At 32.0% G+C, this 15,749-nt stretch overlaps 1 protein-coding gene across 2 annotated transcripts in view; it reads right to left on the minus strand.

Moving 5' to 3' along the window:
• Positions 1-13,490: 13,490 nt before the first annotated feature.
• The window catches only part of LOC148618736 (uncharacterized), a 65,186-nt gene continuing 62,927 nt past the window's right edge, over positions 13,491-15,749 (minus strand). For both annotated transcript variants that reach the window (XM_088577916.1, XM_088577917.1), the window contains exon 54: positions 13,491-15,102. In XM_088577916.1, coding sequence (XP_088434042.1) covers positions 14,825-15,102 — 278 coding nt within the window. In that variant the 3' untranslated portion in view covers positions 13,491-14,824. The remainder of the gene's footprint in view (positions 15,103-15,749) is intronic.

Raw genomic sequence — 15,749 nt, forward strand, 5'->3', positions numbered from 1 at the left:
ATTTTTTTTCTGTTTTTTTAACGCTCTTTGTACCTACAAACGTGACTTAATCAAAAACATTAGTTGATAGATAATGTCCGGACACGCCTTTTTTTTACTTGTGCATTTGATCAATGGTCCAAGACAACCAAATCATTCATCAGGTCAATGTGGCCTTCCTAATTTAAATTTCATTTGAGGGTTTTCATTAATTTAGTAGTTTACTTTCCTCTCAATTGAATTGTCTTAACGTAATTGTTAATACTCCTTACATTTTATTTGAAACTATCAATTCTATTCCATTCTTTTCTGTTCTTTATCTTACCAAATGCTATATCGCATATAGGTTCATTGATAACAGTAATATAGCTGACATGAACTTGGCAACACATTATAAAGGTAAATTAAGTACACATATTGTACCTACCATTTTGTCCAATAGCGTCAATTATTGCCCTTGGGAGGATCTGTCTATGGTCATCTTTTACGCGACATTTCTTTATGTCTATCTGAACTTCACTCCATACGTCAGCTTTGTTGTATCCTCGTAAAGCAATTCTTTTACACTCAGCAAAATCTATATCATCTCCGAGTATGATGTCAAATTTTACCTAAAAATCAAGTTTTCTACTTTTTTGTAGTTTTGTAATAATTTTTCTCTTTCGTCTACCCCGGACTTGACTTTTTATGAGCAACTCGGCCGGTGTTTCTAGAAAAGCAGAGGACGCTTATCCTACTGGTGCACCTGGTCCATGCTACCAGTTTTTAGTGGAGTCCGAGTTGCTCATTTACTTTGTATGTATGATTGTAGTTACTTTATGTTCTTTGTTGTGTATGTTTGTTTTCTATGTCTGGTCTTTGTCCCTGGATTACATTCTTTTGATTACCGCTATAACCTTGGTTCCCTTGATTACTCTTTTAAATGTCAGACTTTCAATTTTTCACTTATTTTATTATTGAAATGTAATGTGTTCAATCTTCAGTAAAAGCTTGATTGGCACACTTTCTTATATTTTACGATAAAAAGGAAAATATACCGTTGATACAAAAAAAATTATTTGACAAAACAGGTCAATATTTTGATTACATGGCAATTCAAAATCAGAATAACTCACATGAGTATTATTTTTCCTTTGAACTGTTGAAATCCTTTCCCACTTTGTAGAAACACCAGATGCTTCTCTCGAACCGTTGATAATTGCCCATTCATAGAAGTCGATAGCATCTTTGGTTTCCGCTGTGTTTTGTATATCAGGGTCATACCTTTCTTTTGTAAGGACTGTCATCTACAATATAAACGAAATACTAAGACATTGGCAATTTAAAGATATTTAAATCAAACAAACGAAACTAAGATACACAGGTGGATATGATACGTAAAAGCCGGGTGTTCTAGTGTAAACAGTATACGGTGTTTAAAGTTCTTAAAGTGGAATCAGTTCGATCTAAGGAAACACTTTCGTCATGCAATCGTTTGATCAATCGTAGTATAAAATCAATTTAAAAAAAAAAGACAAGAACATATTTGATCATAATACAAAAATTAAATTTTCATATATGTAGCAAAATGCTCCTTCATTAAATTCAGAATAAAAATTCAATTTAAGCTATCAATAATGTTTATTATTCCACGTTTTTTTTGTTTATTTTTTAGTTAAAATAATAAAAGTATTCCAGTAGTCTGGGTAAAACAACTTAGGGTTTGCATATTTATATGAACATAGTGTGGGTCATAGTATTTCAAGCCAGTTTCAAGTTATGTTGTTGATTTTGGTCTGTGCATTGGCAATAAGTCGACAGGTGTAAAAAGTATGGTAAATGTATGGGCTATAATGAAACATCTATTATTACTGCTAAAAAGACTTGCCTTACATAAACAAGTTAATTTAAATGTAGGGCACACTACTTCGCAAATGTACAACATGTATGTAAGTAAGCAATATATTTATTCATTCAACGATAAACATTGCTTGCATGCACATTGTGATATTTCCCTAACCTCCAACAGGTGATCGTATATCTATAGATATCCAGGAACCTCTGATAATATCGTGTAAAGCGGTTGGAATATCCCACGTAACAAATAACGTAGTCGTTGATGTTTGGTAGTCAATATCTTGTAGACAGTCAAAATATCCTACAATCAAATTGTCACAATACACATATGGAATAATTAAACCTTAATTACAGTTATTAAAGCATCAAAGCTTTATTGATTGCCCATTGATGTAAGCGTTAATGTGTGAAAGCCAAACGTGTACAAACACCAAATCGTGTATCGTGAACTTCTGAAGCAGTAATCTTCGTAGGCTTGAAAGTTAATTAATAAGTCTTAAAATTTGATTCTTATACTTACATTTGTATGATGACTCATTTAGACTTGTTTCATCTACAATGAAATGACGCGAGATGTTACCAGTTAAACTAAGATTATTCATATGGACATTTTCAAATCAATATTGGTATATTGTTTATATATTTGTGTGTATGTGTGTGTGTGTGTTTTTTTTTCAGAGTGGAATACAGTTACTGTAAATATGCACAATGCATAGTAGTAATAAATATATCTTAAAACTATTGACATTAAAGTTATTGATAAATTTCAAACAAGAAAGTCAAGCTTAAGTGATGAATAATAAGGTCTCATGGAACTTTTTAATGGAATTAATGGCTTGTGACATCACGTAATGTCTCCCGTTCTATACATTAATACTAAGCTTGTTTCAGATTTAACAAGTCGACGGAAATGAACAAAAATGTTATGGGATGATTTATTAAATAGTCAGCAAATTTAAATCAAGAAATAACTTTTATCATCTTCCGTACAATCAAAACGTAATATGTTTCTACGTACAAGTGCAAACGGGACCGTGTATTGAGATTCCTGATAGTTTAGTTTCAGTGTCAACAACCATTACTCGATCAGAAAATGACTCTACCCTACCAGCTGAAGTAATGGCTTTCACAGTGAAATACTATTTCTGAAACATGTTTTAAAATGAATATTAAACATAACTCTGTTCAGATCACATCTTACAGTTACACGCAGTTCTTGATACCATTTCTGAGTTTACACTTCATCTTAGTTTGTATGAAATGCATTTAGAACTCAAGTAGAATGAGGTATATCCTACATACGGTCTATAATAATAAAATATAAGTAAACCAACTAAAACACAATTGCAACACATCAACAGACAATAGACAATTATTTTGAAGAATTCTAAGATCTCCCTTTTATTCGTTGTATGCCAAATAGCGAAGGAAATTGAGACAATAAGAAGGAAGTTTGTATGTCATACATTTCATCGAATATGCTCATTCTACATGACTTCCTTTTCTATATAATCTATGAATGGTTTACAAAACGTTTGTATGGTTTGAACTTTGCTTGACACCATACATCGGCAAAAATCTCATCCGTTCAGGATCCGAATCCTCATTTCTGAACCCGAATATGCCATGGAGTGAATAGATTACACCCATTAAAGAACTATTCATGTAAAGATACCTGCAAGGAGACAAGTTGCAGGTTCGTAAAAATAATTCGATTGATTTGATAGAATCGTCTTTTGGTGACATAACAGTCTCCACAAGCTGTTCCTTAACAGACTATGTACATAACAGGAAGGTGAGGGTGACGAAAACATATCCATTGCACAGCCAATGCATTAGATTCTTCCAAAAAAATCGACATCCTGTAAGATAAATCCAATGTTTTAATTGGGTTAGGCATCTGATCAGATGTATATACCTACTGCATGAACATTAATACATTTCATTTTTTGTTCAGTCAGTAAAATGAAATAAACTTACAGACGAGATAGAATGAATAATCAAAGGAAATAAGATTCGAGCGGAAATCGATAGACACACATGACAAAAAACATGACATAAATTGAATAATATGTACAAAGAAACAAAAGTAAATGAGTTACCCGGACAACAAGAGGCTCTTCAGGGCCTAAATCGCTCAAAAAGCAACATTCAATTTTTGTAAAAGCGGCCATATTTTTTTGGCATAAAATTGTCTAACGGTCATACCTCAGACACAATCATGTCAGCTTTCATGAAATTCTGTCCAGTTTGGAGGAGAACAATTTTAGAGTAATAAAATCAAAAATAGCAATAATGTGTTGAAGTATTGCTATACCTTCAACGTTGCTCAACAGATCTATATGAAAATTTGACCACAGATAGATCTCATCATGCAAAAGATATAGTTTTGTCAGAATTTGGCTTAATCTAACCATTTTGGGAAAATACGCGAAAAACCTCTGCCTGACGTTTATATTCTATTTATAATAACGGCTGTCATGTTTTTTGAGAGATCAAAAATCCCCCACATCTTTTCTGTACAGACCCTTAGAAACATTCATACCCCGTTTGGTTCTAATTGGTCTGGTAGTGTCAGATGAAAAGATCTTTGAAAGAATTGACATTTACAATAGCGAGAAAAAAGCGCAAAACCCTAAGATTGGTTCTATACAGAATACACTAAAGAACGTTTATAGAAATTTTGGTTCAAATTGGCTTGGTAGTGTCAGAGGAGAAGAGTTTTAAAAACTACGTAATGACGAGAGACGACGCGGACAGGCGCCAACTAATTGCAATAGCTTCCATGGCCCTTTGAGCCAGATTAGCTAATAAAAACCTAGACCATTGACCAGGTGCACCGGTATGGCGTGCGTCTTCTTGTCTAGAAGCATCCACCGAGTTCATAATGACGACCATAAAACTTCTGAAGTGATGAATTCAATCATCTAGCAACATACTCCTGTTCCAGAAGCCTTGTTGTAAGACGTCTAGCACGGTACAAAGGGTCCTCATAGTTTCGTCAAGCTCCGGCATAACGTACGGTATATGTGATATGAAAATTCTATATACAGGTTCTAACGGATGTTGCCAAAGTTGAAAAGAAAATTGACAATACGGTATGAAAAGTCATCACGTTTGTCACATTTATGGTTCAATACAATGAAACAGACCTTAACATCTTTATTAATAACATCGTTTGGATTAATATCATAAACAACATCCACTGAAGGCACTTGGACATCATGTATATAGCCCTCAGATGTCTTTGACGTGCTTAACCCTGCTAGGTTTGTTACTTTAATTATCACATAGTACATGTGATGAACGTGTAATTCAGAATTGGAAGTATAGGCGTACATTTAGAGTTATATTTCAATTGCTGGTATCCTGTAATCTCTGTGCGGTCTTCAGTTTGTCCTTAAGTTAGATAAAATTATATTAGTTATTTGATTGATCTCATGATTAATTAAAATCTAAGTAAATAACCTACAACTGAAAAAAAAGAAAGCAGACCAATGTGGCAAACAGAATATAATAAAATTACGTAAAAAACTGAAGATAAGATAAACAATACTTCACACATTTGGAATTGGCCTTAAATTAGCCCCTGGTACTGCCAAAAAGCTCTACAACAAATGGACGATTACGTTAATCTGAATACAATATGTTTGTAATTCCTTATGCATTTTACTTTGCAATAATTAATATGTTTTCAATCTAAAACTGCTTTACGCAGTTACATTACAATAAATTAAAAACATGTACAGGAGTTAATCGATAATTAATTTTTGAAGAAAATATAGTGGACATAGCTTCTTAAAATATCATCAGTTGTAGTTAGATCCCACATTAATCCCTGAAAGACACAGAAATGTCCCATATGTTTGGCACAAAACTTTAAATTATTTATATTGTACCTGATATCCGGACACTCCACTTTTACTGATGCTTTTTATGACAATATAAAATAAAGTTCCTTCTGCTAGGTCTGGATTATTTACCCTGATGTGACGATGATGTTTGTTGATCTGAAAGGTGAAATATCATGGGCAGGACTTTGCCTGGTGGATGCAAATCCTATTTCATAGTCAAATACAATTCTGTCCTCATCTACTGAGTCCCAGGTAATAACCACCTACAGACGATTGAAATGAGGTTGATAGTTTTTACAATAATATTTTTCAAACATGTTCAAATAAGTCACATTACTGGTGGTAATTAAAAACTAACAAATAGTTGCAGATAAAAACACAGGTTTTATAAGAAAACTCATATAGAAAATTCATACATCTTATTTCCTTTATGATCATTATATCAATACTAACATATATATAAAATCGTTAAGCTTCAACTTAAATATTAGTTGCAATTACATCAATTTATTCTTAAACAAACGAATAATATTAGACTTGATTCGGAAAATTAGGGACATCAGCCTACATGTATTATAATAGTGTCTGAAATATAATTATTTAGAGTAAAAAGGAAGTAAGCGTAGACTTGTGTTAAAGTAAGTACGTATCACTATTAAAGAGTAATCAGGGGAACCAAGGTTATAGCGATAATTAAAAGAATGTAATCCAGGGACAAAGACCAGACATGGAAAACAGACATACACAACAAAGAACATAAAGTAACTAAAATCATACATACGAAGTAACAAAAGCAAATGAACAACTCGGACTTCATTAAAAACTGAAAGCATGGACTAGGTGCACCGGTAGGATAAGCGTTCTCTGCTTTTCTAGAAACACCCGCCGAGTTGCTCATAAATAGTCAAGTCCGGGGTAGACAAACGAGGAAAAGAAAACCATGACCCGTTGAATAAATCAGTTTTCATGGTGCTGATGGATACACCATAACAATCCACGAGTTCATGATGACGACCATAAAACTTTTGTAGTGATGACTTCAATCTTGTAGCAACATAACCCTGTTCCAGAAGTCTATTTTGTTGGAGTTCTAGCGCGATACAAAAAGTCGGCGTTGTTTTGGTAAGCTCTGGCATAACGTATAAGTTGTGATATGAACACTCCATACGCAGGTGCTGAAGGGGTGTTGCCATATAAAGATATGATACAAACTTAATATGTTTGTGGAATAATCTGTAACAGGTAAGAAATGGATGTCTGAAGCTGGTTACATGTCACTGAAAATGACCGAGTTCCTGGAATCAGTTTAATAAAATCTACTATCAAAGAACTGGTGCTACAAAAAAATAAATTACTTAAAATACATTTTTTTGTTTTATTAAATTCATTCAGAAGGACAAAAACTTAAACAATATGTATAGAAAAAAATATACAACAAAGTTGTTTATTAAAATATAACCTTTAAAAACAGGAAAATAAGTGGATCATAATGCATTTACCTGCAGCCTAAAAAATGATTATATGGTGCTCGTGTCATATTTTCTGCCAAAATCCACAGTTGACCATATATGTCTTCAATGAGTTGCGGGGCTGTCCTTGATCCCTCAACAACGACATTTTTTACAGATGGTGTAACTGTGACTATGGTGATACCATCTGAACATACAGCATACGAAGCATCGTTTGCTCTGTTCATAGCCACTACAGTAATAAAATATGTACAGTGGCTGTGTGGATAACGAAATTTGTGAGGGCAGTTCCAATTTAAAAGAAAATTATATTTTGTTTTGTATTTTGTTGACAAGGTTGAAAACCATGACATAGAATAGTATACTAAAGTATTTATTTTATCTTAACTACATTGCACAGAAGTCTTAAATATTATTATAAAAATGTGACCTCAATTAGTACTTATTCCCTCCTTCATAAAACTGGAATAGGACTACCAATATGCCCGTTTGATGGAAAGTATATGATTCATGCTATGATTAAGGAACAAATGTTATACAAATTGCAAACTGTTCGAGGTTCACACGAATAACAATTTTTGAAATAGTGCTATGAGTTTATTTTATTCAATTTTGAGTATGAGTAAGCTTAAAGTGAATTAAGTGCTTTGTCAATTGTGAAGGATTTCCATTGGAATTATGACGTTCCGGATTAACTACACTGGTTTTCATAGTTTGGGATTAAGTTCATGTTAATGATAATTTTTATTTGTGTTATAGTTTGGGATTGAGTGCATTGAGTTTTATTGAAATTATAATTTGGGATTATAAGTGCAATGATTTTCAATGAAATTTAAGATTTGGAATAAGTGTTATTTACATTGAAACTATTTTCGATTAAGCGCAGTTCATTAAATTTATAGCTTTGGATTTAAGTGCTGTTTTCCGTGAAACTTTTGTGGATTTTTAAAGTGCAATGATTTTCATTTAAATGTAATAGGGATTTGTAATTGGGATTTAGTGCATTTTTTAAAGTACAATGATTTTCATGACCGTAAATTGTAGTTTGGGATCTAGTGCAATGTTTATTTTTAAATTTAAGATTTGGAGTAATTGTTTTTTTTTTTTCATTGAAAGTACAGCTTGGGATTACGTGCAATGATGTACATGTAACTAGATTATATGGACAATATTTCTTAGTTTCATTTTCATTCTGGATTAAGTGCTATAATTTACAGATCTGATATGAGTGTTTTATGTGAAAAATGATTTTTTTTGGAACTATACTTATGGCTGAAGTGCATAAAATTTCATCAGAACTATATATACTTTTTGTACATGTATATTTTAAAAATATGAAAATGTGTGCAAGAAATTTATAAGAATCCAAACTATTGTTAAAATATATAGTTTGAACGAGTATATTGCAACGTATATATTTAAAAACCAGTATTCAATGGATTCAGCTTTGAAATGGGACAATTCAAATAAATAGTAGCATAACATTGTAACTTTGTTTGTAAGTTATTATTCATTCCATGAATGTGTTTCTATTTTACTTTAATTTGCCATTTCATATTTGCTATCCAATTGGGGACCTGTGGGTTTAAAGCTTTTTTTTTCTTGGAAAAATATAAACAATATTCACAACCAATAGTTTTCCACATAAGTGATTTTTCTGTGTTAACTAGTAAAAACAAAAACAAGTTATGTAAAAAATACAACAAATTCCCTCAAAACACATAGTGAGTAATATTCATAAGCTGAGAAAATTCCATATGATGTGAAACATAACCTGTATTGGCTGCCTTACACCTGACCAGGTAAATCTTCATAGGTGGCTACCTATTCATAACTTTAACAATAGCAACTGGTCAGTTTAAATGTCCCAATAGCTTTGTCAATCCTTTTTTATTGTTCAGCAGATTGGTAACGAAAGAGTGTCATGGCTGTAGAAAAGCCACTGTAATTAAAAATAGGTTCATATCTCGATGAATCAAATATATATGATAATAAATCATAAATGTTTTGTTGTCTTTTCCAATAATCCCCCAAACAATCGTAAATTTATATACAAGTACAAGGTTAAACATACCTAATAATTCATATGGAAAAGTTGCGATCACCATAAATGAATATTCATGAGCTAATTATTCACGTGACCAGTAGCCCGATACCAGACATCTAAAAAACCATGACTTTTCAGATATCCATAATTTACGGAATATATGGATTGTTTCTGTCATCGTTATTAGGTTTATTGATAATGTCCTAGTATGTGACCTTGATATTGATCTTGAAACAAGCTATTTTCAAATGTCGTGGGAACTCTTTTGACAGAACGCACAAGGTAGATCTAGGTGAGTAAAAAAGAGAAAAAGAAATGTACTTTGAAGATTAATTTCAACACATGGATTCGTGCAAAACAATGAGATTTGACTGCACATTTCGTCTTTAAAAATCAGTAAAACACGGAAGTCGCCTTTTTTCTTTAGCATTTCTATATAGGAAAGATCGTGCTCCCGCTTTGAGATTACAGTTTTTTTTTGCCTTTTCCAATAATCCGTCATCATGAACTCGTGGATCGTTATGATGTATCCATCTGCACCATGAAAACTGATTTATTCAACAGGTCATAGTTTTCCTTTCCTCGTTTGTCTACCCCGGACTTGACTTTTTATGAGCAACTCGGCGGGTGTCTCTAGAAAAGCAGAGGACGCTTACCCTACCGGTGCACCTGTTCCATGCTTTCAGTTTTAATGGAGTCCGAGTTGCTGATTTGCTTTTGTTACTTTGTATGTATGGTTTTGTTTATTTGTGTTCTTTGTTGTGTGTGTTTGTTTTCCATGTATGGTCTTTGTCCCTGGATTGCATTCTTTTGATTACCGCTATAACCTTGGTTCCCTTGATTACTCTTTTAGAAGTTATTTTAGTTTTGGTAAATTTACAGATGTTACGTAATTGGCTTTTTAAGAATCATCCAAATATTGTAATATGTGACATACCCCAAAAAAGGGCATTTTTATGTTTGTTATTAAGTTGCTTTATAGATCTATATGATGAAGTGTATATTCTTTCCAATACGTCTGCTTTAATGAGATAATCTACATTGAAAATCCAACAGTTTCTATTGTATTTTAGTGTCATTTACAGAGTTGTCTCCTTCAATTTTGAATTCAACAGTGCATTATATACATATGTTTACCCACTAAGAACAAAGGTTTTATGAAAAGTCTCATGCTAATCCCTGTTTAGTATAATAATCTAACCAAAATATAAAAAAATATTCCAGTCATAAATCGCATTTTGCAAGATTCCTTAGATGGAGTGATACTTAAATAAAACATATTTAAAAGAGTTCCATTTCTCTTGTTCACTGCTACATGGCCCATCAAAACACTACAAAACATTACAAATGATCCACGATTTAGAGATTTTGTCTTTGATGACGATGACAAATCTAATCTTTTTAATGAATATTTTTCAAATATATCATGCGTAGATGACACTAATATTTCTCTTCCAGAAATTTGTGATAGGACAGAAAACTTTTATTGGAAATTGATATTGAAACAAATGAGATCATCGATATTATCAAGGTAATTGAGCCAAATAAAGCCGTCTGGTCCAGATATCATTAGTCATAAAATGTTAAAAATATCCCCCGAAAAAATACCTATCAGTGGAAGATGGGAAATGTTATTGCTGTATTTAAGAACTATAGGCCGATTTCGTTGATAAACTGTGTAGGAAAGGTTATGGAAAGAATTATTTTCAAACATGTATATAATCATTTGTACAAAAATAACTTAATTTATAAACACCAGTCAGACTTCCTTCCAAAATATCCCACAGTTCACCTGTTATTAGAGATGTACAATTGCATATTGAATTAATTTGAAAATAGAGAAATGAATTGTTTTGTTTTCTGTGATTTTTCAAAAGCGTTTGACAAAGTATGGCAAGAAGGATTACTACTTAAACTAAAAGCCTATGGGATAAAGGGCTCATTATTCAACTGGTTCAAACGTTACCTCTCTGAAAGAAACCAAAAGTTATTAATAAACCAATCTTCGTCTTCCACCTGTAATATTCAGGCGGGTGTCCTTCAAGGATCTGTACTTGGCCCTTTCCTCTTTGTAAAATATATCAACAATATAGCAGATACACTTACTTCACTGTGTAGATTATATGCCCATGACACTTCATTCAGCTTTTCCAGTCAAAATCATGAACAAATTAAACCTGTAATTGATCAAGATCTGGCAAAGCTGGATGAATGGTCCAAGAAATGACAAATGTCCTTCAATCCTGATAAAACAGAAATTATGATAATTTCCAATAATGCATTACCTACTCTCAATTTTGGTTTAAATAGAAAAAATATTCCAATTACAAACACCCATAACAACTTGGGTATTACCTTTTCTAATGATGCAAAATTGCAGAAGCACATTGACAATACAATAGTAAGCATATCCAAACACTTAAATGTGCTACGTAAATTGAAATATCAATTAGGTAGGAAAACCTTGGAAAAGTTGTATCTGGTTTTTATTAGACCTATTTTTGAATATGCAACCGAAGTTTGGGATAACTGTGGTGTTGGTAATTCTAATAAATTGGAACAATTACAATTAGAATGTGCAAGAATAGTCACTGGTTTGCCAATTTTTACAAAAAAAAGAACTAATCTATAAAGAAGTTGGGTGGGGAACATTAGCAGAAAGAAGAAAGAAAAGAAAACTACAAATGCTTTTTGATATGAAAAATAATAACACTCCTAACTATATTTGTAATCTTTTACCTCCTAATATACAAAGTACAACAACGTACCCCCTAAGAAATGGGGAAGATATCATTGTACCTTTTTGTAGATTGTCTTCAACTATGGATTCATTCATACCTGCAAAAATTAAAGAATGGAATATTCTTGACCTCTCAATACGCCACTCAAAATCAATTGGACACTTTAAAATGGCATTAAAAAGAAGAACTGTCAAAACTGAAATTCCAGAATAATTCTCATTTGGTCCAAGAAAACTTAATATTATACTTACACAAATAAGATGTTCTGCCTCATTTTTAAACAATGATTTATGTAAAGCTAACATTATCTCAGATCCGGCTTGTCGCTGTGGATATTCAATTGAAAATGCCCAACACTATTTTTAAATGTCCTTTGTACAGTGAATACAGGGAATTACTTATCAATGATCTCATTTGGCTACCTAACAACATCCCGTTTGATATTAATTCATTAGTTTCTGGGAATCAAGAGTTATCTTCAGCTGAAACCAAGAGTGTGTTCAGTCACATTTTTGCTTTCATAAAGCAGTCTAGTCTAATGTACTACTAGCGAACATGTCATAAATGGGCTATGCTCATCAACACCGTCAAATCTGTACAAATCATTTCTTCCGTTTTGTAGCTAACTTCTCAGAAGAACTTTGTTATATGTTTAATGATATAAACAATTACTCGCATGCTCATATGTACAAATATTTCATTGTTAATATTGTATTGCGGAAAGGACTGCATAAGTATGATTTACTTGTGTCCGATCCATTTTGTTTTGAACCAATAAAATATGTTTAAACCAATATGGCCCATCGACGGCAAGACAATTGTATTTCAGTTTGAAATTTGACTAAGTGTAATTCATTTGTTGATCAAACGAGTTTGCAGTTTTATTTCTTTAGAACAAGATGTACGTCTTAGTTTTCAAAAGACCAATGTAGTCATAGTTTCAAACATTGAATAAATTACCAGTGAGGTATTACACTTGCTACGATGAGGATTTAAGAAGAAATTTTTATATGAATATAGTCTGGTTTCAGCAGCAGGAATTATTAATATAGTAATGAACTTTACTTTTGTTGATACGTTTCTTGTTATAAGAGGGTATTTAAAATATTATTATGTTTGTTATAAAGGGATATTTAAAATACAAGTTCAGTAATTGTGTTATTGTTCTAAATTAGCCTCCAACAGTTTTGAGTATAGCAGATATCAATACGCACGGTTTGCAATTATAATTTGCTCTTGTAATTAAATATCATTCCTTTTTTAACCTTCATTAACGTACAACTATTTTATAATAATTTGACTTATTTCGAATAACATAATACAGACACTTGCTTTTTCAGCAAATTTTAAAGACATTAATTACTTAATTGGGAAGACCGCAGAAAAGTACACTTCACTACATGGATAACCGGGTCCACTTAAATTTATGGCTTGTTGAAAAAAGATATTTTTGCTTCATCTAAATATTTTAAAGAATGTTGATTATATTTAGTTTTATAAAGACTGGTATATATCATCAATGGTTACAACATATTCAACTTTAATGAAAATAACAAAATCAAAAGGCTTTTGTTGAAATGTCTTTTAGAGTAAAAGTAACAAAATATATACAGTCATGTGTAATCAATAGCATGTGTGCATACAACTTAAATGCTTAAGTGATATCGATTAATGTTTAAAAAAAAAAACGGAATAACAATAAAACACATTTAAAGTAGATCATAATAGTAGAAATATAAGTAATGAAAAAGTCATTGAACAAAATAATATATGTCATTAAAATATCTAATTTACTTACCCAAGGTACCCAACCCTATTTTATTTATTCTGGAGGAGAAAACGCATAGTTATACAAACAAACACTTATAGTGTAAGTTGGTCAAACTAGGTCGACAAAGAATACAGAACAAACACTATCAATCATTGTCACAAAGTATGAAGAAATAAATTCAGTTGACAAATTATGTAATATCACTCTTTGAACAACAAGTGTACAAAATGGACGGAATAGTTCATATCACAGAGTAAAAATAGGGCATTAATATATTGATAACTCGCGATGTTATGGTGCAAAAGGAGGGATGGCAAAATGTTCGAAATGGCCCAACATGAAAACTACATTTTGAAAATTGAAATGAGCCTGTATATAATGGTACTTTAATACGTTGAAAGCTTTTAAAAATCATTGATCCGTTCTCTAGTTATCATCTGGAAACCGTCGGTGGACGGACAGATTGGCGGACGGACACGCATATTTTCGGACGGAATCACATAAAAGCTCACCACTTCGTTTCGCGAGGTAAAAAAATACTCAAATTAATTGTAAAAACTTAAAATAAAAGTTAGGTACTATAATGTACATAAGAAACAATTTAAGACAGCACACCATGACAACATGTGTCACTAAAGGTTGAAATGTATAAAAAAAGAAAGTAAAAACAAGCACCCTCGTTTAAAAGATAGCTGACACAGTAAAGTTTGTTATTTGTACTTGTAATTTTCTACATTTCATTCAGGAAATAACACATGACACGCAGTTTTTTTTTCGAACGGCACTAAGTTATCAGTCTTTGGCCAATTGGGAAACGGAATTACTATCAGGTGACTTGCGTTTTCATGGAAGAGCGTCTCTAAGGCCAAAAGGTAAAAAAAAGCGAGACTATACCGACTGCGTCGTAAACAAAGTATGAACTATTTACGATATAGATCAGAATTTAAGTATAAAAGAGTCATTTTCACACAAAACATACCTTAATCCAAACCAAGGATAATCAAAATCAACAATCAATAAAAGTTAGATATTTTTCAAGTTGTGCATTTTAACAATGACTTGTGTCCTTTTGAATTTTTGCGTCACAAATATAGTATCACGCACACAGAGAGGGCAGTTTATTTTGTTTATAGAGACACGTCATCATTCATAGTAGAAAACAAACCACTGTCACTGATAGCTCTTATATAGATATGAAATTTCAGAGTAGATTTTGTCTTAAGTTTTTCAGTTACTGTTACATCAATAAAATGGTTGGTTGTTTCCTGCCACTGTATGACATCAGCTCCGCCCAGAAATGTTCCTACCGATACTTCATAAACCAAACCTCCAGTGTGTATAAAACAGTCCTGCCAGTCAACATTTACGACATCACCTGTTCTTGCAATTTTCATCGATGACCCTTCTGAAGAATTACATTTTATTAAGACTGACATAAAACGAGAACAAATACATTCAAGAAATACCTTCGTAACAACACACTTTAATTAAAAGAAATTATAAACGTTAGAAAAGAATTAAGAAATTAATAATGATTTATGTCAGACTAGCTCTTATATGAGGTAATCATCATGCCATCTCCGTTAATCATTGCCTATACCCTCTGACTAGATTTTGTTTTATCATATTAACAACGAAATGCTCGCTGTATAGTGAATGAAAGGGTGGTACATTTGCATACAAATCTAGGCCTTGTACATCAAAAAAACTTCATGAAAGGAAAACAAGATTTCCGAATGGCCTTATTGTGCTTTTCATTATAATTTATAAGGGAAATATATCTTTGCCAAAAGTCTATTCTTCCTTAGCAATACTATCGGGAACAGTTAAAAGATTTTGAATGAGAGGTTCGATTATTGAAAATGGAAATTATTATGATAGATAATACAGAATGAACTTTGAATACAGAATATGAAACAAAATCTAAAAGTAATAAATATGGAGTATCGAATGGTAGCGGCGACCAATGCCCAAATGATTACCTGTACTTTATTTTTATTCACACCATACATATTCATGTATTACTGATCTTTGAATATATCATTTCTACTA

The sequence above is a fragment of the Perna viridis genome, chromosome 4 (genome assembly GCF_037379345.1).
Source record: "Perna viridis isolate PV_CMFRI_1.1 ecotype Kerala chromosome 4, ASM3737934v1, whole genome shotgun sequence".
Taxonomy (NCBI): domain Eukaryota; kingdom Metazoa; phylum Mollusca; class Bivalvia; order Mytilida; family Mytilidae; genus Perna; species Perna viridis.